The sequence below is a fragment of the Salvelinus namaycush genome, chromosome 30, assembly GCF_016432855.1.
Source record: "Salvelinus namaycush isolate Seneca chromosome 30, SaNama_1.0, whole genome shotgun sequence".
NCBI classification, from domain to species: domain Eukaryota; kingdom Metazoa; phylum Chordata; class Actinopteri; order Salmoniformes; family Salmonidae; genus Salvelinus; species Salvelinus namaycush.
This window is the reverse complement of record NC_052336.1, coordinates 11,633,074-11,658,990: the sequence shown is the minus strand read 5'-3', so window position 1 is coordinate 11,658,990 and position 25,917 is coordinate 11,633,074. Positions and strand designations below refer to the sequence as shown.

At 48.0% G+C, this 25,917-nt stretch overlaps 1 protein-coding gene across 1 annotated transcript in view; it reads right to left on the bottom strand.

The window, feature by feature from the left end:
- The window catches only part of LOC120025248 (DENN domain-containing protein 5A-like), a 71,400-nt gene that overhangs the window by 19,954 nt on the left and 25,529 nt on the right, over positions 1-25,917 (bottom strand). The window contains exons 2-11 of the mRNA XM_038969733.1: positions 17,784-17,852; positions 16,750-16,859; positions 15,894-16,593; positions 10,999-11,186; positions 9,358-9,672; positions 7,593-7,808; positions 2,661-2,895; positions 1,525-1,675; positions 1,292-1,385; positions 102-233 (exon numbers count right to left, since the gene is read on the bottom strand). Coding sequence (XP_038825661.1) covers positions 102-233; positions 1,292-1,385; positions 1,525-1,675; positions 2,661-2,895; positions 7,593-7,808; positions 9,358-9,672; positions 10,999-11,186; positions 15,894-16,593; positions 16,750-16,859; positions 17,784-17,852 — 2,210 coding nt within the window. The remainder of the gene's footprint in view (positions 1-101; positions 234-1,291; positions 1,386-1,524; positions 1,676-2,660; positions 2,896-7,592; positions 7,809-9,357; positions 9,673-10,998; positions 11,187-15,893; positions 16,594-16,749; positions 16,860-17,783; positions 17,853-25,917) is intronic.

Genomic DNA, 25,917 nt, shown 5'->3' with positions numbered 1-25,917 from the left:
CTGAAGATGTCGTATTTCAATATCCATGCAATAGTCTACTGCAATAGTCTACTGCAATGGTTATTGCAATCGTGATATAGGAAGACTGGTAGTTACTGTACCTTATTCCTGCACTCTTTCAGCAGACCCTCCACAAACTTCCAGTTGGTCTGAGCGATGACGGAAGGGGAGAGGTTGGACAGCTTGGGCTGCCGGATGGTAGTGCCCAGGTTCCTGGCCTCCTGGATGTATTTCTGTAATGAGACAGAGAGGACAGGGTAAGAGAGGACACACATGGAGTGGCCTAAGAGTAAGCTATACACCAAGGGAGAGTAATCAATCTGGCTCAATGTTCATCATCACATAAACACAGAGGGTCACACCACTCGGCAACCAACCACAGAACGTATACAGTGCATACAGTGGATAGATTTCTGGTAACTACTACAGTGAGGGATTGATCATTCCAGAGGAGGGAGAGGGAGGAGCTCTGAGTCAGTTGTATAATGAGCTGAGCTGCCTGTACTGAGGTCATTTCATGATGGACGATGTGTTTCTGTCTTTTAACTTTCTGACCTCAACATCCATCCTGGGAGGCGTGTCAGCGCCATGGGTTTTCTGGGATGCTGTCAAATCAATCTAAATATTGCTTTCTTAATGTGCACCCTAAAGTGAAACCCTAAACCTGAGAAGAAACCCTGGAAAGTGATCTGGAGTATCAGGTAAAGCTGTGATGCTAGGAGGAGGGAGTGAGGACCACATGGGGGGAGGGGCCGTGTGGACGTGGTGTGAGGCTCAGGCCCCACCCACTGCCAACACATACCACATCCACAGTCACAGACTTTAGACAGGGCCTGAAGGACTGCGAGAGCCAGTAGTAGTCTAGAAACAGCAGGAGCTGCAGCTCCGGGAACAAACACTCCACATGCTGGGAGCGTGTGTGTGAGATGGAGAGAGAGAGAGAGAGAGAGAGAGAGAGAGAGAGAGAGAGACCAAAGAGAGAGTGTGTGAGAGAAATACAGTAGGTAGATAGTAGGTGTCAGAGGGATAGAAAAAGAAACAGAAAGAGAGGTTAGGTCAAGAGGAAATAATTGAGGTATAGAGAGTAAAAAAGAAAATGGACAAACAAGACTTTAATTCAATCGTTCCAGACATTAGATATTTAGAAGTGAACACCGCAAGCCATGAAGAAGAGTGAGGAAGAAATCGACAAGAAACTAACGATAACACAAAAACAGATAGACAAAATCCATGTGAATATGGTTTGGGAATGTTAATCCCGTTTTTCTAGGGCTGCTTGATGTCCCCTCACCTCTCTCTGGTGGTTGTCCAGGTAAAGGTGTTCAGCGTGTTGTTTCTGTCTGTCCTTCCTCCTCCACTGTGCTGGAGCACTCCTCTTCGCCCATCTAACATACAAACAAAACAACTTCACTTAGAAAGACACAAAAGCCAAATAGCAAAGATAGAGACAAAACAAACATATTTTTTCAGTATTATCAATCAAAGTATGTAAATCAGTCTCTCTTGCGGAGGTGTGATCCTCACTTGTTGCTGACGGGTCCAGTGGAGAGCACGTCAGACTGCAGCCGGGGGAAGAAGCCGTGTTCGTAGCGACCCTGGCCAATCTTCATATCCAGCAGGTGGGGATGCAGGGCCGTGTGGTCGATCTTAACCACCCGCATCTCTATGGCCTTCTCTGGGGTGACACAGAGAGGGGAGGAGGATGAGGTACTGTCACAGCAGATCCATTAGCACCAACCGTCATGGAGGATTTAACAGTCTCATGTCATTGTTAAGCCAATCTGTGAGTGCCTATGAGTCATAGCACTGAGTAGTCACATAGATTCACCACTCCACATCTCATCTCTGACTCCTCACCGCCACACCTCCATGCTGTGAGTTATCATCACCTGACCTAGGGTTGCAAAATTCCTTTAACCTTATCAAAATTGTCAGGTTTTCCAGAAATCCTGGTTGGAGGATTCATGATTTCCTGCTTATTCCCTTCTGTTTCTGGGAATCTTCCAACCTGGATTTCTGGAAAAACTGGGAATTTTTGTAAAGTTATCGGAATTTTGCATCCCTAACCTGACCCAACACTCAACATCATCAGCACCAATGACAGCAGGCTACATAGTTAAGACTATTACTACTGTGTAGATAACGGTGTAATTTCTTTGGTTAGTACATAACTGGTATGCATGCAATGAATCATACATACAATTACAGAGAGGAATTTGAAAGAATTTATAGTGAGAGGAAAGAATTCAACAGCTAAATTAATTTTGACATTAATTATTCCAGGTGCTACTGACTGTTCCCAAAGACAGAGTAGAAGAAAGACCCTGTAATCATATTGTTCCCATAATGCATTGCAAGCACAAACAATAACCCGCCACCAAGGTGAAATAAGGATTGATTATTACTAAGGTGAGCCTTGTAGATCTCTAACCCAATGGAGTGAGGTTCAGGGGAGACAAAATCAATTTTCTCATATCGCTTTTGAAGGAGTTTGTCTGAAAACGAGAACAGTTACGTCTGTTAGCAAAGAAAGGTTCAAATAAATCAGTGTGGAAGGATTTGAGACATGTGTGTCTTGAAAACATACAAGTATCTTGCACCATCTGAGACAATGATCCCTTAATAGTATAGGTGTGAAAATGGGTTTCCTCTTTTCTTACCCGCCTCGTCGATATTGGTGCACGTCTGGTACATGGAGGTGCGCAGGGTGGGCGTGCGCACGTTCAGCATGCGGATTTTGTCCACGCGGGAGTCAAACACCCTCAACGTGTGTTCCTTGTCCTCGTCATCATGGCAAAGGATCTTACTATCGATGAAGGAGGCGAACATCTGAGTCTCCAGGAAACGGGACAGGAACGGCAGGTAGGGCTCAGGCTGGTCAGAGAGGAAGGATGCCTGGAATCAACAAGAATCACATCACAAAATGAAGTGAGGACTCCCGGGGGCCAATTAATATGAAAAGCTTTAAAGCGCATTGAAGACTTCCACTCAAATGAATGTTTCAGAGTCTGGAGTGGGACTGCATCCCAAATGGCACCCTATTCCCTATATCAAATCAAATCAAAGTTTATTTGTCACGTGTGCCGAATATGCTTACTTACAGGCTCTAACCAATAGTGTGAAAAAACGGTATGTGTGTGTGTGTGTGTGTGTGTAAGTAAAGAAATAAAACAACAGTAAAAATACATTTGAAAATAACAGTAGCAAGGCTATATACATGACACCGGTTAGTCAAGCTTATTGAGGTAGTATGTACATGTAGGTATGGTTAAAGTGACTCTGCATATATGATGAACAAAGAGTAGCAGTAGCGTAAAAAGAGGGGTTGGCGGGTGGTGGGACACAATGCAGATAGTCCGGGTTGCCAATGTGCGGGAGCACTGGTTGGTCGGGCCAATTGAGGTAGAATGTACATGAATGTATAGTTAAAGGGACTATGCATATATGATAAACAGAGAGTAGCAGCAGCGTAAAAGAGGGGTTGGGGGGGGGGGCACACAATGCAAATAATCCGGGTAAACATTTGTTCAGGAGTCTTATGGCTTGGGGGTAAAAACTGTTGAGAAGCCTTTTTGTCCTAGACTTGGCACTCCGGTACCGCTTGCCATGCGGTAGTAGAGAGAACAGTCTATGACTGGGGTGGCTGGGGTCTTTGACAATTTTTAGGGCCTTCCTCTGACAAAGCCCGGTGTAGAGGTCCTGGATGGCAGGCAGCTTTGCCCCAGTGATGTACTGGGCCGTACGCACTACCCTCTGAAGTGCCTTGCGGTCGGAGGCCGAGCAATTGCCGTACCAGGCAGTGATGCAACCGGTCAGGATGCTCTCGATGTTGCAGCTGTAGAACCTTTTGAGGATCTCAGGACCCATGCCAAATCTTTTTAGTCTCCTGAGGGGGAATAGGCCCTCTTCACGACTGTCTTGGTGTGTTTGGACCATTCTAGTTTGTTGTTGATGTGGACACCAAGGAACTTGAAGCTCTCAACCTGCTCCACTACAGCCCCGTCGATGAGAATGGGGGCATGCTCGGCCCTCCTTTTCCTGCAGTCCACAATCATCTCCTTAGTCTTGGTTACGTTGAGGGATAGGTTGTTATTCTGGCACCACCCGGCCAGGTCTCTGACCTCCTGTAACGTCCTGACCAGAGTTCTTATGTGTTTTGCTTGTTTAGTGTTGGTCAGGACGTGAGCTGGGTGGGAATTCTATGTTGTGTGTCTAGTTTGTCTATTTCTGTGTCCAGCCTAATATGGTTCTCAATCAGAGGCAGCTGTCAATCGTTGTCCGTGATTGAGAATCATATATAGGAGGCTTGTTTTGTGTTGGGATTTTGTGGGTGATTGTTTCCTGTCTCTGTGTTTTGTCTGCACCAGATAGGGCTGTCTCGGTTTTCACATTTGTTATTTTGTTACTTGTAGTAGTGTTACCGTTTATTCGTCTATTAAACATGTTGAACACTAGCCGCGCTGCATTTTGGTCCTTTCCTTCATCCCAGGAAGAAAACCGTGACAGAATCACCCACCAAACCCGGACCAAGCAGCGTGGAAACAGGCAGCAGCGACAGCAGCAGCGGTACCAGGAGGAATGGACATGGGAGGAAATCCTAGACGGTAAAGGACCCTGGGCAGAGCCAGAGGAGTGTCGCCGCCCCAAAGCGAAAGCGGAGCGGCGGCATTATGAGGCGCTAGCAAGGCAGAGCGGCTGGAAGCCCGAGAGGCTCACCCAAAAATTTCTTGGGGGGGGGGGCTAAAGGGTAGTGTGGCGAAGGCAGGTAAGAAACCTGCGCCCACTTCCCATGCTTACCGTGGAGAGCGGGAGTACGGGCAGACACCGTGTTATGCGGAAGAGCGCACGGTGTCTCCTGTACGTGTGCATAGCCCGGTGCGGGTTATTCCACCTCCCCGCACTGGGCGGGCTAGATTGAGCATTGAGCCAAGTGCCATGAAGCCGGCTCAACATATCTGGCCTCCAGTACGTCTCCTCGGGCCGGTGTACATGGCACCAGCCTTACGAATGGTATCCCCGGTTCGCCTACACAGCCCAGTGCGGGTTATTCCACCTCCCCGCATTGGTCGGGCTACGGGGAGCATTCAACCAGGTAAGGTTGGGCAGGCTCAGTGCTTAAGGGAGCCAGTACACCTGCACGGTCCGGTATATCCGGCGCCACCTTCCCGCCCCAGCCCAGTACCACCAGTGTCTACACCACGCACCAGGCTTCCAGTGTGTCTCCAGAGCCCTGTTCCTCCTCCACGCACTCTCCCTGTGGTGCGTGTCTCCAGCCCAGTACCTCCAGTTCCGGCACCACGCACCAAGCCTCCTGTGCGTATCCAGAGCCCTGTACGCACTGTTCCTTCTCCCCGCACTCGCCCTGAGGTGCGTGCCCTCAGCCCGGTACCACCAGTGCCGGTACCACGCACCAGGCCTATAGTGCGCTTTGAGAGTCCAGTGTGCCCTGTTCCTGCTCCCCGCACTAGCCTTGAGGTGCGTGGTGCCGGCCTACTGGCCTACTGTGCGCCTCAGCAGGTCAGAGTCGGCCGTCTGCCCAACGCCGCCTGCACTGCTCGTCTGCTCAACGCCGTCTGAGCTGCCTGCCCAGCGCCGTCTGAGCTGCCTGCTTGCCCAGCGCCGTCTGAGCCATCCGTCTGCCCAGCGCCATCTGAGCCATCCGTCTGCCCAGCTCCATCTGAGCCATCCGTCTGCCCAGCGCCATCTGAGCCGCCCGTCTGTCCCGAGCCGTCAGAGCCGCCCGTCTGTCCCGAGCCATTAGAGCCGTCCGTCAGTCATGAGCCGCTAGAGCCGTCAGTCAGTCAGGAGCTGCCAGAGCCGTCAGCCAGTCAGGAGCTGCCAGAGCCGCCAGCCAGTCAGGAGCTGCCAGAGCCGCCAGCCAGTCAGGAGCTGCCAGAGCCGCCAGCCAGTCAGGAGCTGCCAGCCAGTCAGGAGCTGCCAGAGCCGCCAGCCAGTCAGGAGCTGCCAGAGCCGCCAGCCAGTCAGGAGCTGCCAGAGCCGCCAGCCAGTCATGAGCTGCCCTCCAGTCATGAGCTGCCCGCCAGTCATGAGCTGCCCGCCAGTCATGAGCTGCCCGCCAGTCATGAGCTGCCCTCCAGTCATGAGCTGCCCTCCAGTCATGAGCTGCCCTCCAGTCCGGAGCTGCCCTCCAGTCCGGAGCTGCCCTCCAGTCCGGAGCTGCCCCTCAGTCCGGAGCTGCCCCTCAGTCCGGAGCTGCCCTTCAGTCCGGAGCTGCCCCTCTGTCCTGAGCTGCCCCTCTGTCCTGAGCAGCCCCTCTGTCCTGAGCTGCCCCTCTGTCCTGAGCTGCCCCTCTGTCCTGAGCTGCCTCTCTGTCCTGAGCTACCTCTCTGTCCTGAGCAGCCCCTCTGTCCTGAGCTGCCCCTCTGTCCTGAGCTGCCCCTCTGTCCTGAGCTGCCCCTCTGTCCTGAGCTGCCTCTCTGTCCTGAGCAGCCCCTCTGTCCTGAGCTGCCCCTCTGTCCTGAGCTGCCCCTCTGTCCTGAGCTGCCCCTCTGTCCTGAGCTGCCTCTCTGTCCTGAGCTACCTCTCTGTCCTGAGCTACCTCTCTGTCCTGAGCTACCTCGCTGTCCTGAGCTGTCTCCTCTATCTAGGGGGGGCCTTTGTGAAGGTTCCTAGACCAGGGTCGGGGGCGAGCGTCGCCACTCAAAGGACGCTAAGGAGGGGGACAAAGACAATGGTGGAGTGGTGTCCTCGTCCTGCGCCGGAGCCGCCACCGTGGACAGATGCCCACCCAGACCCTCCTCTTGAGTTTTAGGGGTGCGTTCGGAGTCCGCACCTCAGGAGGGGGGTACTGTAGTAGTGTTACCGTTTATTCGTCTATTAAACATGTTGAACACTAGCCGCGCTGCATTTTGGTCCTCTCCTTCATCCCAGGAAGAAAACCGTGACACCTCCTCCCTATCAGCTGTCTCGTCATTGTCGGTGATCAGACACTGTTGTGTCGTCTGCAAACTTAATGATGGTGTTGGAGTCGTGCCTGGCCATGCAGTCGTGGGTGAACAGGGAGTACAGGAGGGGACTGAGCATGCACCCCTGGGGAGCACCAGTGTTGAGGATCAGTGTGGCAGATGTGTTGCTACCTACCCTCACCACCTGGGGGCGGCCCGTCAGGAAGTCCAGGATCCAGTTGCAGAGGGAGGTGTTTAGTCCCAGGTTCCTTAGCTTAGTGATGAGCTTTGAGGGTACTATGGTGTTGAACGCTGAGCTGTAGTCAATGAATAGCATTCTCACATAGGTGTTCCTTTTGTCCAGGTGGGAAAGGGCAGTGTGGAGTGCAATAGAGATTGCATCATCTGTGGATCTGTTTGGGCGGTATGCAAATTGGAGTGGATCTAGGGTTTCTGGGATAATGGTGTTGATGTGAGCCATTACCAGCCTTTCAAAACACTTCATGGCTACGAACGTGAGTGTTACGGGTCTGTAGTCATTTAGGCAGGTTGTCTTTGTGTTCTTGGGCACAGGGACTATGGTGGTCTGCTTGATAGCAGACTATATAGTGCACTACTTTGACCATAGCCCTAGGGCCCCTTATCAAAAGTAGTGGACTATATAGGGAATCTAGTCCCTGATCTCACCTTGTCAAAGTTCTGCATCTGGTCCCTGTTGCTGAACCAGGACTCCTTGTCCTGGTTGGGCTGGATGACAAACACCTCGTAGTCGGCGAACATCTGGGTGAAGCGGTTGGCGAAGACCTCTCGCACCTGGATGTTGAGCTGGTGCATCTTCAGCTCCTCCTCATCACACTGCACCTTCAGGTCCTTGTTGCTGCTGGCATCCTCCCTCACATCCAGCTGGAAGAGGGAGAGGGGGAGGAAACACAGCGGCTCAGGAAAACAGCACAGAAAAATAAAGTGAAAAAGAAGAAGAAAAAGAGGGTTTGATGACAGAAGTTAAGAAAACCATAGAGCAGGGGTCGACAACAGGGGTCACCAAAAAATATAGACATATGTGATCGTGTAATCAAGGTATGAAATTATTGTTATTATCAAATCCAATCAATGTTTGGGCTTAGTTGTGGTCAATTTGCAGTGTTCAAATGATTAGAATTATGTTCTGGCCTCCCGACCATCCGCTGTGATAAGATTCGGCCTGCGGCTGAATCTAGTTGCCTACTCCTGCCATAGAGGGTATGGGTTTCTAACACATGATCTTATCTCCATGTTAGCTCAGGCTGCTGGAGCACTGATAGGGGCATAGGGGAGGAAGTCTGAGACGTTTTGATTTATTGAAAAAAAAACTGAAAACACACATTCCTCTGTTACAATCAAAGTGTGACACAGTTGCAGATCTCAACATGCAAGAGCAGGACAAAAGGACACAGTGAGTGAGTCGCCTATACATGTCCGCATAGACTTGAAGATGAGTAATGGCTACGAAGCCCAGATCAGATGGCAGGGATGTGACCCACTGAGCCCTCCTCTAATTCATCGCTCTACACCACTGACCCTAAATCAGGTGGTTACCTTAATGTGGGACATGGCCACATTGACCCTACCTGAAGCCTTACCCACGAATTGAGGAGCTAAAAGCAGACTACCAGGGCAGGCAATCTCCTCAGAGAAAGCTAATGCTAGCCCCTACTAGTCCATAAGCTGCTTACTATGGGCTCCTACAGATATGGAGAGTTGGAGAGACCTCCTCTCGGTAGTTAAAAGCTAATCCATTCATTCACTGGCCTTTAATGTGATTTTGCTGAAACATTACCATCTATTACCAACGGCCCTCTGTGTCTTGTTCAAACCAGATGGCAATTAGGTTCTGTATGGACGCCAATTTTCTGTTGATGGCAATGTAACAGACTTCCTCCGTCACCAGGGCTGAGCACAGCACACTCGGAGCTAGCCGGCAGCAGCTTACATGGGCAGCTCATAGACTGCCTTTCCCACCACAGTATCTTTGCTCTACAAACCCCTTAGTCATTTTCAAAAGAGTGTGACAGACATGCAGTATTAATCTGCATGAATCTACACTGAATATACCAAACATTAGGAACACCTTCATATTATTGAGTTGACTCTACAAGGTGTCAAAAGTGTTCCACAGGGATGCTGGCCCATATTGACTCCAATGCTTCCCACAGTTGTGTTGATTTGGCTGGATGTCCTTTGGGTGGTGGCCCATTGTTGATACTTTAACTGTCTCCTCTCCTTCATCTACACTGATTGAAGTGGATTTAACAAGTGACATCAATAAGGGATCATGGCTTTTACCTGGATTCACATGGTCAGTCTATGTCATGGAAAGAGCAGGTGCTCTTAATATTTTGTACACTCAGTGTATATGCAGACTATCTAGAATAATATGTTCCAGTCAAACGGATGACTGTGGCCCTGCTCTCACCTTCCCCAGGCTGACCCCAGTCCTCTTGACCAGGGCCTGCAGTCTAGCGATGGTCTCGTTCTCCCTCAGCAGGTAGGAGTTGAGGGGCGAGCTGGCCAGGTTGCCGTTGCGTCTGTCCGTAACCATGTCGGTGGAGCGGAAGCCCCGGTGTTTGGCCTGGCCCTGGCTGTGGAACGGGTTCCCCTCAGGAGACACGCCGAAGGCCAACAGCACCTCGGAGATCTCCTGGATGAACTCTAGCTTGTTGGGGAACAGAGGGAGGTCCTCTGGCAGCTCGATGAAGTGGTTGTCGATGTCCACGAAACACAAGTTGGCCTGGAATGACAGGCGGTCTTATTTAGCTTTCATTGTAAACATGTCGGTGAAACAGAGAACACCAGAGAGAAGCAAACTGAGTGATAGTTATGTTCTTGTTATAGCAGAACCATTCCCACTTCGCTCCACTAGGTGGCTTAACGCAGAGCAGTACCAATTGAGGCATAGTGAGAAAAGATGTGGATGACTTCAAGACAATAACTGAAGACAGTAATATAATATCAACAGATACTCTGAATGGGACTACTCTTTTGAAAAAGATCAGCCCTCCATTGTTGATCTGCTGCCTTTCATCTTAAGAGTATTAGGATTTAAATGTAGGAATGGATGAATACGGCAATATTGAGATTGACTTAGGTCCTCAATTCACAAATTCTCAGGCTTTTTATTCGTCATAGCTCTTTCCATTGGACCGGCTCCAGATGTGTAAAAGCTTGTTGCACACACAGCACCCTTCCTCCAGGCTCTATGTTGAAGGGCCCTTAGCAGAATTGCTGTGTACAGTAGCAAAGCAACGTGTTTTGATCAACTGTAAAAGCATGGGTAAGCTACAACATGGTTAATGAGGGCTGTTTGTCCTCACAAAGGACACACTCTACCCGTTGAGAACATTATTAAGAAGTAAACACAAACCCATTTTATTTAAGAAAAATCATTAAGCATGAATAATGTTTAACGACAACCATTTAGCATTTATCAATGGGTTATTTACGTAATTAATCAATAATTTAAGTAAATTGATAAAAAATTCACCTCCTTTGTGTAAATTTGGTGGGAAAACGAATGTTAATCAAAACGAAGGACAAAAACAAGCCTGGAGAGCTAGGGAACGAGGGATGGTTTGTAATCTGTGTTGTAAGGCCCTGTGATTCTCTCTACAGATTAGCCAATTTCATGCCGTCACTTTGTTGGGTGTATCAGACAGCAGACGGAGATGGGGTTGGCAGGAGTGTCCAGAGGGAAGTCGTTGTTTGTATTCTCAGCACAAACACCATTCACGCATTGCAATCTGATTAGAAATGACTTGTTATTGCTCTGACAGGCTGCATTTAAAGAGGGCTGGGCTGAGGGAATCCAACTAAATGGTTTCAGCTAGAGCTGAATGTTTCCAATCAAAAATGCCTTTTGGAGAGAAGGAATAGGGAGGATGGGAGAGGACAGAAAGGAGATAAATGAAAAAGATAAACAACCCGAGAGAAACAATTCCATGCATAAATCTCAAAAATCTATTTTGATTTGTGTGTGGCGTGTGTGTGTATATGAGTAGCTGTGCGTATGTGTGTGTGTGCAAACATGCGTGCATAGGTCCATGAGTGTATAGGTTACCTCCTGAGGCAGCTCTAGTTTGGTGCGGTCACCCTCTCCGTTGGAGTGCAGGCCCATCAGGTAGGGCACTGGGGCATCCAGGAAGTGCAGCAGTGAGGCGGGCAGGATGGGCACATAGACATGCTGCCACTGGAAAGGGAACATTAAGGCTGTGATGCTCTCTGCAACAGTCATCAGCCTCTGGTAGTCTGTCACACAAACAACAGAGGAGAGAGTCACAAACTGACTGGTTTTATATGGTCACAAAGGCTAATTGTTTAGACACCTACAGTATGCAATGTATTGTAATGTACAGGGTTAAACAGTCCACTCCAAGTCAAGTGTTTGGCATCCATGTAAACTTCCATCCAGTCATGTTTATCTACCTTCTCTATCAGTCACAACAAGTCTATATTCAGTAGCAGCTCTGTCTTTGCTGTTCTACTTCCAAAATAACTACGAGTTCTTCCTTTGGACTTCTGTTCTCCCCCATTCTCCCCCCAGAACAGGCCCTCGCCCCTCTCCTCTCTCGCCAGGACAGGCCCTCTCCCTTCTCCTCTCTCCCCCCAGAACAGGCCCTCTCCCCTCTCCCTCCAGAACAGGCCCTCTTCTCTCTTCCCCCAGAACAGGCCCTCTCCCCTCTCCTCTCTCCCCCCAGAACAGGCCCTCTCCCATCTGCCCAGAACAGACCCTCTCCCCCCAGAACAGGCACTCTCCCAGGCCGGGTCTCCCCCTGGTTGGGCAACCTCTCCCAGGACCTGGGCCATGGACTCAGAGACAGGAATACTAATCTAGCCTGTCTGCTAGTGCTCTGACCTTGCCTGGCGAACAACAGGCCTTTTCAGAGCATGATACCACCTTCCTGAGAAAAACCACAAACAAACAGACACACACACACACACACACACACACACACACACACACACACACACACACACACACACACACACACACACACACACACACACACACGCACGCATGCAAATGCAAGGACGTGTGCACAAACAAACACATGAAAGTACACACACACACAAACACAAACACACAAATGCGTGCACACACACACAAACGACACCACAGTATCATACACACACAGGCCTTGCCAACAGCTAATCTGGTCTAAGAGAAAACACACTCTTTAATAGGGTCATTCATCAGATATTCAACTGGGGGAAATCTAATGAGCTTCAGTGTTGGCGTAGTCCTCCACTTGTACTCCCTTCTGTTACGCTGCTTCCCACAAGGCCTTTCCAAGACGAATAAGGTCATCGGAGCCTATTTGAGTACTTTGCTAACAGAATGAGAGCTCTATATACGGACTACTAACATGCAGGCCCGGCAGGGGAAACGGCAAGCTTCCATTGATCTACTTGAAGAGATGGGAAAAACAGCAGCAGATGCTCGTTTCAAGGAGGATTAATGTACTGTATGTGGGAAAGACACAGACCAGGGCAGGGCCTATGTATCTGAGTTATGAATTATGCCTCTATTTTTTAGAACAGACTCTCTCCAGTCAGCTAATTTTTAGTATGGGGGATCACTTGCCTCAGCCTATGCAGTTTTAACTAACGACACCCTGTCCCTGCTCAGTGGAAAGCTCACAGGTTCACACTCCAGAAAACACTCTTTAGCACACATCCTGCAATGAGCCTTCTGGAGAAAAAAAGGGATGATGTCATCTCCAACCAATCATCTTTATCCTGCATCACTGACTGCGTCTTCCTCCTTATCCTCCTGCAAGGGTTGCCTAGCAACACCACAGCATTGCTCCTCTAGCCCCTGGCGTTTTATAAAGAATTTGCCTTTTCCCTGTCTCCGTAATGGATCCTATCAACACGCCAGTTCCCCAATCCTGAAACAATCTTCCTGCTGCACACCACTGACTCTGATCAAAGTCAATCCCAGTGTGCTTCCATGGAGGAGGAATACGCCATTCTGTATAATGCTGAAAAGCAAATTTGCTTTTCAAAACCTCCAACATTGGTCCCTGAACAAAACAATTCCTGATTGGAGCTGATTTATTATGTATAATGCTGTGGAAGACCTGTTTCTATCAATTCTGTAGATCAACATGTTCTATGTGCCAAATGACCTGTGTCATATCTAAATATCTCTCATTCCTCCCAAAAAGGTCCTCTTGAATGTGTCCCTATTCACTGTCAATCTCTCTCAGTGTGGGCCTGGGGTTGAACATGAGCAGGGGGAAACAAAGAGGATCACAGCCACCAGAGACAGCCCTTCACAGTACACACACTGCTGCTGCAAAACAGCCTGTTTACCCCAGCAACTCACACCAGCACACACACTGCTGCTGCAAAACAGCCTGTTTACCCCAGCAACTCACACCAGCACACACACTGCTGCTGCAAAACAGCCTGTTTACCCCAGCAACTCACACCAGCACACACACTGCCTGTTTACCCCAGCAACTCACACCAGCACACACACTGCCTGTTTACCCCAGCAACTCACACCAGCACACACACTGCCTGTTTACCCCAGCAACTCACACCAGCACACACACACACACACTGCTGCTGCAAAACAGCCTGTTTACCCTAGGCACTACTAACACCAGCACACACACAAGCTAGGCCTGAGCTGAGAGCCCATGAGGAGAAACTAACATTTACACAAGCTGCGAAGAACACAGCTTTCCTTAAAGGTCCAATACAGCTGTTATTATCTCAATATCAAATAACTTCTGGGTAACAATGAAATACCTTACTGTGATTGTTTTCAATTAAAATGGTCAACAATATACACTGCTCAAAAAAATAAAGGGAACACTTAAACAACACAATGTAACTCCAAGTCAATCACACTTCTGTGAAATCAAACTGTCCACTTAGGAAGCAACACTGATTGACAATAAATTTCACATGCTGTTGTGCAAATGGAATAGACAAAAGGTGGAAATTATAGGCAATTAGCAAGACACCCCCAATAAAGGAGTGATTCTGCAGGTGGTGACCACAGACCACTTCTCAGTTCCTATGCTTCCTGGCTGATGTTTTGGTCACTTTTGAATGCTGGCGGTGCTCTCACTCTAGTGGTAGCATGAGACGGAGTCTACAACCCACACAAGTGGCTCAGGTAGTGCAGCTCATCCAGGATGGCACATCAATGCGAGCTGTGGCAAGAAGGTTTGCTGTGTCTGTCAGCGTAGTGTCCAGAGCATGGAGGCGCTACCAGGAGACAGGCCAGTACATCAGGAGACGTGGAGGAGGCCGTAGGAGGGCAACAACCCAGCAGCAGGACCGCTACCTCTGCCTTTGAGCAGGAGGAGCACTGCCAGAGCCCTGCAAAATGACCTCCAGCAGGCCACAAATGTGCATGTGTCAGCATATGGTCTCACAAGGGCTCTGAGGATCTCATCTTGGTACCTAATGGCAGTCAGGCTACCTCTGGCGAGCACATGGAGGGCTGTGCGGCCCCACAAAGAAATGCCACCCCACACCATGACTGACCCACCGCCAAACCGGTCATGCTGGAGGATGTTGCAGGCAGCAGAACGTTCTCCACGGCGTCTCCAGACTCTGTCACGTCTGTCACATGTGCTCATGTGCTCAGTGTGAACCTGCTTTCATCTGTGAAGAGCACAGGGCGCCAGTGGCGAATTTGCCAATCTTGGTGTTCTCTGGCAAATGCCAAACGTCCTGCACGGTGTTGGGCTGTAAGCACAACCCCCACCTGTGGACGTCGGCCCCTCATACCACCCTCATGGAGTCTGTTTCTGACCGTTTGAGCAGACACATGCACATTTGTGGCCTGCTGGAGGTCATTTTGCAGGGCTCTGGCAGTGCTCCTCCTGCTCAAAGGCAGAGGTAGCGGTCCTGCTGCTGGGTTGTTGCCCTCCTACGGCCTCCTCCACGTCTCCTGATGTACTGGCCTGTCTCCTGGTAGCGCCTCCATGCTCTGGACACTACGCTGACAGACACAGCAAACCTTCTTGCCACAGCTCGCATTGATGTGCCATCCTGGATGAGCTGCACTACCTGAGCCACTTGTGTGGGTTGTAGACTCCGTCTCATGCTACCACTAGAGTGAGAGCACCGCCAGCATTCAAAAGTGACCAAAACATCAGCCAGGAAGCATAGGAACTGAGAAGTGGTCTGTGGTCACCACCTGCAGAATCACTCCTTTATTGGGGGTGTCTTGCTAATTGCCTATAATTTCCACCTTTTGTCTATTCCAATTGCACAACAGCATGTGAAATTTATTGTCAATCAATGTTGCTTCCTAAGTGGACAGTTTGATTTCACAGAAGTGTGATTGACTTGGAGTTACATTGTGTTGTTTAAGTGTTCCCTTTATTTTTTTGAGCAGTGTATATACGCCAATAGCTTCTTAGCAAAGGGCAATGTCTCAAGCAATAATTTTTCTAGGACTGTCTGCGAGTGGTCTGAGTGGGGAGGGGGAAACTAGCTGTTATCTGTTATTGGCAGAGAGGTTTGGAACTCTAATTGTATTGGTCTTTTAACAAATTTAGCGCATGCCGCATGGTGATGTCACCATGGAAGGCCAAAACTCCATCCCACCAAAACATGCATACATTTCATGCAGTCTTTTCAAACAGCTCTTACACTAAAAGGCCATTATCATTTTCACCATTTCACAGTATTATTACAACCTCATAATGTGGAAATATATATAAAACACTGGAGAATTGAGTTTTTGACTGCACTGGGCCTTTAATGGAATCGCAGGATAGTTTATTTAATCTGCCTGGATAATAGTTCCAATGAGCATACCGAAGATCCTAACCACAACTGTTATTTCTGATTTCTTCTAAAATGTCAGTATTTCTGTTGTAATAACAAATCCCAATCCTTTCTAAAAGCGATGGGGACAATAGACAGAAAACCACAGAAAGTTCAGCAGATCAGAGAGAAAGATCCTAAGTAAGGACTTACGCTGTGAGTAGAGCAGGATCTGGATCTCCAATAGGGCGCAGGTAAACAGCTGGAGGACGTTCTCCACCCCCAGCAGCTCAAACACCTGGCTGATAGGGAAGTCAAAGAGAGGCAGCTCTGCCGTGCTGGGCCTCTGGCACACCACTGGCCCATACACCCCCGAGAACTTCAGGGAGCGCCCAGCGGGAGGCAGGGGCACCTCGTACAGGATGTTGTAGACGTAGCTCTCCAAGGGGAGGGGTGGGGGCTGGGGGGAGGAGACGGCCTGGTGGAGCTGCTGGAGCACCTTCCTGCAGGCCTGGGGGAAGGCCATGGGCGCGATGAGGCAGATGCACTTGGACACGTAGAGCGTGTCGCGGCTGATGTCGTAGGAGTTGAAGCGCTGCAGCCGGGAGATGGAGGGCGTGGGGAGAAGCGTGTGTTGGGGGTGGGGGTTGAGAGGGTGGGGATGGAGGTGGCGCTGGACCTCGGGGCACCGCGGGGTGGTGGGGGTGTGCAGGATGTCGTATTGTTCAGCATTGTGCATGTGGTACAGGGTCTGCATGGCGCTGCAGATCTGCTTGCTGGTCACCTCCTCGTAGAAAGTGAGGGCAAAGCCGTACGTCCGCGAGCCGTCCTCCCGCGTGATGATGAAGGAATGGAACTGAGGCTCGCGTGTGTCCGCCTGCGTGCGGAAGGCCAGACCCTTTGGCATACACAGCTGAGAGGGGAGGTAATAGATCAGGTTAGTCGGTCAGCTAAACAATACAGGTCCTAATCCATAATGACATATAGATGTAAACCCTGGAAACAGAAATGGGTGTAGCTTCAAATAAAATAAATGTTGTGTTAGTTACACATTCCGCAGTTCCCTTACCATGCCAACGGCATCCTGGTCAAAGGGACTCCACTCCACATTCTCTGGGTAGTGCGCTAAAACTTTGGATTTAAAGGTTCTCCGCAGTGGACTCTGCTCAAAATTCTCACCTGAAAGAGAGGGAGAAATAGAGGGACAGAGAAAAAGACAGAAGGAAAAAGAGAGCAAAAAATTCAGGACTCCGGGCCAAAAGAGCAACAGAAGCGCAAAAGGATGCAGAGGCCCAATCAGAAGCAGGCTTGAGGCACAAGACAACCCTCCACACAGGAAATAGGAAGTGAGCACAGTGGTCTGGAGAGAAAGGCTGTATTGCATCATGAAAAGCTGTCAACAGCATCCTGTACTGGGCCAGTGAAGGAAAATAACCGCTGCCAAAGAGGTCAAATAGTCAGATAATAATACTATGTATTGGGTTTTGTTTGTATAAATCTATTCAGAAAAAGACAAATGCTTGTTGCTTGTAAGAAAACAAACTTTGACATATAGGATTACCAGTAAAATGACAGCTTTTATGGCAATACAGGCAAAGCAACCCGCAAAACAATCAATCAATCAAACAAACCAACACAAATTAAATTGATTCAGATCCACAGTGAAAGCAGAAGTGATGCACACACCAAGACATGATTGATAAGTCATTCAGAGTGGAGGGGGAGAGAACACATTGGCCAAGCAACACCAGCGCTGGTACATGTAGGTAGAACTGGGTGTGTGAGAGGTAGAGACGCAGTGATTGTCAAACAGATTGGCTTGTTGTTCAGTAGCTAGCTTCCAAAAGAGGAGGTGAAGGTAGAGGAGGAGGAGGGAGATGAGGAGAGAGGAGGAGGAGGACAGAGGAAGGACCGGGAAGGGTGGAAAGAGGGAGGAAGGACAGACGGAAAAGTGCTTGCAGAGTTCCCCTCACCTGTACAGAACTGAGTTCTCAGAAACATTACAAATCAACAAAAGGAGAGTGCTGTGAAACAAGGGCGTGTCAGGTTAAAGGAGCAAGCGGAGGTGATGTCATTCTGAGGAGGGGGGCTGGTGGAGGTTACCTTCATCTGCACTCGCCAATCCTCTGGCCCCATCTCTGAATTTAGTAGCCTCTATATACTGGCATAAAGCTACACAACAGACAAAACAACAGTAATTAATCACATGGCTACTACTGAGTACCGCATCACTTCTCAATATGTGCACACACAGCACAAGTTACTCAGGACAGAAGGGTTCTGACAGTGTTCTCCTATAGGTGAGAACACTCCCTTTCACTGAGGGAACAACACATCCTCTTCATGTGTCGTATGGAGGCACAGTGTTTCTGTCAGGTTTAGGTTTCTGTTAAGATTCTGTCTAAACCAGCTGGGTGTGTTGTCAGAGAATGATGTGTGTTGCTGTAGCAATGCAGTGCTCTCCTCTCCAAAACCCATGATTAATCCCTGTTGTCAGTGCTATGCTGTGGATTATGGTATTACAGTGAACACACTTGAAGAGCTGTATCTGTGTGTTATAATACATGAGGGAATATGATCAGGCCTGTGCTGGTTCTGAAGGAAGCAACCCAGTGTAACTTACGGAGAATGAGATCATTTAAAAACACCTGAGAGGATTGTGGACGATCCAAAAAAACACACATTAACTGTAGTGTTTCAGAACAAGTGGAATGTGGTAGACACAGGGCTATAAAAAAGAGACAAGGGTACTGAACAAAGAAAGTATTTGTTAAACAATAAGTTATTCTGAAAGTATTAAAAAATATGTGCTCGGCTGTAAGTCAAAGTTATGAATGACACACATTCTTCCCTGTATGGTCATAACAGTGGATTGTCCCATTGAGTCTTGTCTTGAAAAAGGCCTGGCAGCTCAAACATCAATAATAAACAGTCTCCATTCTATACTGTTGCCTTTGTCTTTCTCTAGTCAAAGCTATGAACAAACATGTTCTTGATTGACAGGGGTAGAAGTCGGTAGATCATGTGTATCCTAAGACAGTCAGTGGGAGATCATAATAAGACTCTCTAGACTGGTCCCTGTGTTCCTTCCTACACTGTCCACAAAGATAGATAAACCTGGGGGATGGATGTTATTGTACAGTACAATTTGCATATAGCATGCCCCTCCCCTGTCACTGCCGTTGAAAGAACTGGACCAAGGTGCAGCGTGGTGAGCGTACATTTTCTTTTATTTGAAAAATGACGCCGACAAAACAATAAACACTACAAAACAAACCGTGAAGCTAAAGGCTATGTGCCATAAAGAAAGTCAACTTCCCACAAAGAAAGGAGGGGAAAGGGCTACCTAAGAATGGTTCTCAATCAGAGACAACGATAGACAGCTGTCCCTGATTGAGAACCCTAACCGGCCAAAACATAGAAATACAAATAATAGAACATAGAATACCTACCCCAACTCACACCCTGACCAAACCAAAATAGAGACATAAAAAGGATCTCTAAGGTCAGGGCGTGACATCCCGTCCCCCATACACCCCGATGTGTGCCACCCATGACTGAGGAAACCTACATGCCAAGTATAGAGCTTATCTTGACTTCATAGTAAATATGGAATACTTGCTTCTTTTAGTATTTGTCACGCCCTGGCCATAGAGAGGCTTTTATTCTCTATTTTGGTTAGGCCAGGGTGTGACTAGGGTAGGCATTCTAGTTTCTTTATTTCTATGTTTTCTGTTTCTATGTTTTGGCCGGGTATGGTTCTCAATCAGGGACAGCTGTCTATCGTTGTCTCTGATTGGGAATCATACTTAGGCAGCCTGTTTTTCCACCTTAGTTGTGGGTAGTTGTCTGTGTTAGTGGCCTGTAAAGCCCTAGTCAGCTTCACGTTAGTTTCTGTTGTTTCTTGTTTTGTTGGCGACATTCATAATAAAGAGAAATGTACGCTCACGACGCTGCACCTTGGTCCGGTCATTTCCACCCTGACGACGATCGTGACAGTATTTGTCTAGTAGGTTTTATCAAAACAGATTTCCACATCTCTGTCAAAGAAATACCTGACTCACCTACTGTACATATGTTTTGATTATATTATTATTATACTGACTGCTGTTAGCAAGGGCCAATAGACAGCCAAAGAGAAAGTAAATGCCAGCCTGTTACATTCTCTCCATCCCTGGGGAGTTTACAGTACACCTGCTATCGCATAGGTGTCAGTCTGCTGATTCATTCAGTGTTATCCTGATTTAGACACACAGAAGGAGAGAGGAAAAACCTAGGTCTGCATCTCTCTCCCTGTGCTATGGCTAGGGTCCAGTCCTCCTCCAGTCCGGCTGTCACACACATCATACACCACATTTTAGAGCTGAGGGAGCCTGTGGCTGCGTGGGACATATGACATGCCCTCTCTTGTCTTCCCTGAGTCAGGAGATCCGGTCTAATCCAGAGCCTCCCCCAGACCATCCTCTCTAACCCATCAGATTTCTAACCTCCTTTCTGTGATAACCCACAAATAGGACCATTACTGATTGGTCTGACAGGTAAACCTGTCTGGCCTAACCCATCATTTTTGTCTGGCCTAACCCATCATTTTCCTCACCCACTCACCTACAGTGGGGTGATCCAGTGATGACACACAGTACATCAGATTATTGATGATGCTGTGGAAAAGAAATCCTCTTTCCCGAGTACTGAGTAATGTGACTGATTCATTGTGTGTCTGCTTGAACATGTTATTCTGCTTATTTTAGCTGGCATTTAGTGACAGCTGAACAAAGCTGAAGAATCACTGGCTAGGTTTCCATCCAATTGGCAACAGATTTTCATGTGAATATTCAAAAATCTGTATAAATAAAATATGCACATTTTCCCACCATTAGTGTTTCCACCAAACTGATAGAAATCTATGCTTGATGACGTAGTGCAAACAAAATGTACTTTTTCGCTTAAGTTTTCATGTACTGAATAAAAATCTGATGTTCAATGTGTTTCCATCGCATTTTCAACTCTTTGCATTAAATAGCAAATGTGTCCACTCTGGTTTTGACATGTGCGCTCTATCCAACAGCTCACAGATACAGTGTGGGTAGACTGTGCAGGGAGGCTAGTCTATATGATGAGTTTATGGATAAGAGCAGGAATGTGGCCTCCCGGGTGACGCAGTGGTCTAGGGCACTGCATCGCAGCGCTAGCTGTGCCACCAGGGACTCTGGGTTCGCGCCCAGGCTCTGTCGCAGCCGGCCGCGACCGGGAGGTCTGTGGGGCGACGCACAATTGGCCTAGCGTCGTCCGGGTTAGGGAGGGTTTGGCCAGTAGGGATATCCTTGTCTCATCGCGCACCAGCAACTCCAGTGGAGGGCCGGGCGCAGTGCGCGCTAACCAAGGTCGCCAGGTGCACAGTGTTTCCTCCGACACATTGGTGCGGCTGGCTTCCGGGTTGGATGCGCGCTGTGTTAAGAAGCAGTGCGGCTGGTTGGGTTGTGTTTCGGGGGACGCATGGCGTGCGACCTTCGTTTCTCCCGAGCCCGTACGGGAGTTGTAGCGATGAGACAAGATAGGAGAGCAATTGGATACCACGAAATTGGCGAAAAGGGGGGTAAAAAAAATAAACATTATAAATAAAAGAGCGGGAATGTTTGTATTTGTCAAAAGGCAGTCAAGTATCATTCATCATGTAACCAGAATAAAACCCACGACATTTATTGGAAAGGAGTATCAAGCTCACACCATGCACTTTCACCACCCTGTGAAGTTCATCATTTATTTCATCTGTAGCCTAATAAACTGCATGGTTTCCCGAGTTGTAGCGGGAGGATCACACACCATGTCACTGCGTGACTCCAAGTTTACTTCGATATGATGGTTATTATATCAATATTTGTGGATAAAGGCATTTCCACTGCCATTTTGCGCATAATTAATTTTACAGACACAAAATGATACCACCATGTTGAACAAACACATTATCTGTCACCATTTATAAAATAGTTCCAAAACTTCCTGCATCCATCACTGGTGTCATGATTATTTTTATACAGTATGACTATACGCATAAAAACTGTGGATGGAAACATGGTTTGTAATGATGAGGGAAAATACAAAATTGCTAATGTTGACCCTATTATATTGCACTGTGCGTCTTTGCTGTGATTCAGATTTAAAGGTAAATGTTGATGTCTCTCTGTTATTCAACCGGGGGTCCGGTTAAAAAAACTAAAAAAAATTTGCCCATTGTTTTTATGTCGCTAGCAACAACAGAATAAACGAATGACATACCTACAGTAGAAAAGGAGAGTATCTTCTTTCTCAACTTCTAACTTTGAGCAAATTACACTCATTGGAGCCAATTACACTCACTGGAGTATCTGACATAGGCTTTGAAAAGCACCAGTGAATAGCCTACCAGTGTGGCAAGTGCCGCTGGCTGCTGGTAAGCTTTCTTGACTTGGAAATACATTTTTGCCAACACATGGCTAACCTTTGTTTAACCAGCAGCTTCACCCGGAGAGAGCAGGAGACAGGAAGTACTACAATTGACCTTTGGGTCTAAGGCTCCCTTGTGTGTCTGCTTGCTCCTCAGGTTGTTCTTGCTTCCCTCAGTTCCTGGTTTCCAGTTTTTCTTTCTCCCAGGCCCACAGTCACAGCACCAAATCCAGCACATACCACCTGGTTATGTTTCACTCTATTGGATTACTCCAATATATGTGTATCACTCCGAAGCAGAGAGATACATCCGAGGTAAGGATTTACAAATTTACTCCAGTGTACACCTGTGTCACGGCTTGGGGTCAGCCCCAATATATAGACCTCATGGCCGCGACACGATAAAGCTCCGCCTTATCTCAGCTCACTGTTCACCATAGCAACACCTACCCGTAGCACGCGCTTCAGCAGGTATATTTCACTGGTCATCCGCAAAGCCAACACCGACCTTTGGCCGCCTTTCCTTCCAGTTCTCTGCTGCCAATGACTGGAACGAATTGCAAAAATCACTGGTTGGCGACTCATATCGCCCTCACTAACTTCAAGCATCGGCTGTCAGAGCAGCTTACTGATCGCTGCAGCTGTACACAGCCCATCTGTAAATAGCCCATCCAACCAGCCCCATCCCCATATTTGTTTTTTTCGGCTCTTTTGCACACCAGTATTTGTACTTGCACATCCTCATCTGCACATCTATCACTCCAGTGTTAATTGCTAAATTGTAATTACTTTATGGCCTATTTATTGCCTTACCTCCTTACTTCATTTGCACACACTGTCTACAGTTTTTTATTGTGTTATTGACTGTACGTTTGTTTATCCCATGTGTAACTCTGTGTTGTTGTTTTTGTCGCACTGCTTTGCTTTATCTTGGCCAGGTCGCATTTGTAAATGAGAACTTGTTCTGAACTGGCCTACCTGGTTAAATAAAGGTGAAAAAAACACACATAAAAAACACATTCTCTTTCATTTTCTCGGCGGACGTCCGTATGGCTTGAGGTACAAACTTTCTGAAGTTCGCTTGATAAGTCACTGGTAAGTGTAATATCTTGCATGAAAGTATACTCACTGGCTGTTTGCAGCCTGGAGCAGCTGGCCACATGGCCAGACCCTCCTCTTGAGTGCTCCACTCGCTGCGCATGGTTGATCTGTATCTTCCCGCCCGTGGTTTGTCGTGCTTGTGTTTCGTTAGCGTTACACTATGACTGTGTGTGCATCAATTAATATATTGGTGGGTCTTGCTGCCACAAACTGTATTTACCTTACATAACTTGCCGACTGGCTTGTTTTGTGTGTGTTGTGAATTGTTTTAACATGCTGTCCCCGCGCTATAGGCGCAGGTTCTCTGCTAATTACCCTACACGGGTTCTCTGCTAATTACCCTACAGGGTTTTCTTGTTCTTTCTCCTGCAGAATGTAAGAGTATGGTGGTGGGCTGCCACTAGGTTGAGACATTAACTTTGGAGTTCCTGGAGTTACTCCATCATATTGTGCTGTTTTTTGTTTTCTGCTTGGATATTAAACCTGCTAGGTTAAATCGCAGTTGGCGTAAAACAAAAACACACATAAATCAAATCCATTACCTGGTTACTGTTTTTTTGGCTGCCTGTTTTTCCCACAGGGGTCTTCCCCTGTGTCTTCCCCTGTGTTTGCAGAGGTACTGGGTAATTTATCCCTCCCTTTGTGACAGGTGTGATGGTGGCATCCCCCTGGGGATCTACATAACTCGTGTGTGCACTGCCTGGGATTGAGCCATACTGGATGCCTGTTTTGTGTGGTGTTCTTAAAACGGCTGCATCTGGCGGAGGCCATGCGCAAGTGGGTTGGCCGAGCTGGGGCTCAGGCTGGGGGCGAGCTCCCTCCCTCAGGAGTGGTGCGGCAGCGAGCTGTTAGTCCCTCTACTGGGCCCAGTACCCCTCCAAGGAAGCATGGCCAGAGCCACCGCAGGCAGAGCCCATCTGCTGCCAGTCCTGGACGGGGGCACGAGTCGGACCACTGGGACCACCTTGAACGGAGGCAACGACAGCTGTGTTGCCTCCATTCAAGGTGGCAACGACAGCTGTTCCCTGTTGGCCAGTGTTAGGCTGTTCCTGGGGGACGATGCTGGCACTGTTCACCACGTGAGCGGGGCTACCAGGCTGACAGGCCATCAAAAGCCGCCAGCGGGGCTTCATCGCCCCCAGCAGATCGAGAGGCTATGAGAGGCCTACTCACTAGGGTAGCCACTGCACTGGACATCAACTGGTGGACAGTGAGGACTCTCCATCTGTCCCCATCTCTGCTGAGATCCGCGAGGCCTTGCAGGAGAACTGGGCCTCTGCCAGGGCAGAAACCGCGACTGAAGGCGGGACGCTGTCCTGGCACTTCTCACGTCCCTAGGATTGTTGATCCTCAATTACCTGGACGATTGGCTGATTGTTGCAACCCCTATTACTAGCCTGTTCAACCTCTCTCGTATCGTTTGAGATTCCCAAAGATTGGAAAGCTGCCGCGGTCATCCCCCTCTTCAAAGGGGGTGACACTCTAGACCCAAACTGCTACAGACCTATATCTATCCTACCCTGTCTTTCTAAGGTCTTCGAAAGCCAAGTCAACAAACAGATACCGACCATTTCCAGTACCTTCTCCGCTATGCAATCTGGTTTCAGAGCTGGTCATTGGTGCACCTCAGCCACGCTCAAGGTCCTAAACAATATCATAACCGCCATCGATAAGGGACATTACTGTGCAGCCGTATTCATCGACCTGGCCAGGGCTTTCGACTCTGTCAATCACCACATTCTTATTGGCAGACTCGACAGCCTTGGTTTCACAAATGATTGCCTCACCTGGTTTACCAACTAAAGGTCGACCGATTAATCGGAATGGCAGATTAATTAGGGCCGATTTCAAGTTTTCATAACAATCGGAAATCGGTATTTTTGGACGCCGATTTTGCAGAATATTATTATTATTTTTTTTTTACACCTTTATTTATTTAGGCAAGTCAGTTAAGAACACATTCTTATTTTCAATGACGGCCTAGGAACGGTGGGTTAACTGCCTTGTTCAGGGGCAGAACGACAGATTTTTACCTTGTCAGCTCAGGGATTCAATCTTGCAACCTTACGGTTAACTAGTCCAACGCTCTAACCACCTGCCTCACGAGGAGCCTGCCTGTTACGTGAATGCAGTAAGAAGCCAAGGTAAGTTGCTAGCTAGCATTAAACTTATCTTATAAAAAACAATCAATCAATCATAATCACTAGTTATAACTACACATGGTTGATGATATTACTAGTTTATCTAGCGTGTCCTGCGTTGCATATAATTGATGCGGTGCGCATTCGTGAAAAAGGACTGTTGTTGCTCCAACGTGTACCTAACCATAAAAATCAATGCCTTTCTTAAAATCAATACACAGAAGTATATATTTTTAAACCTGCATATTTAGCTAAAAGAAATCCAGGTTAGCAGGCAATATTAACCAGGTGAAATTGTGTCACTTCTCTTGTGTTCATTGCACGCAGAGTCAGGGTATATGCAACAGTTTGGGCCGCCTGGCTCATTGCGAACTAATTTGCCAGAATTATACGTAATTAGGTTGTGCAATGTAACAGGAATATTTAGACTTATGGATGCCACCCGTTAGATAAAATACGGAACGGTTCCGTATTTCACTGACAGAATAAACGTTTTGTTTCGAGATGATAGTTTCCGGATTCGACCATATTAATGACCTAAGGCTTGTATTTCTGTGTGTTATTATGTTATAATT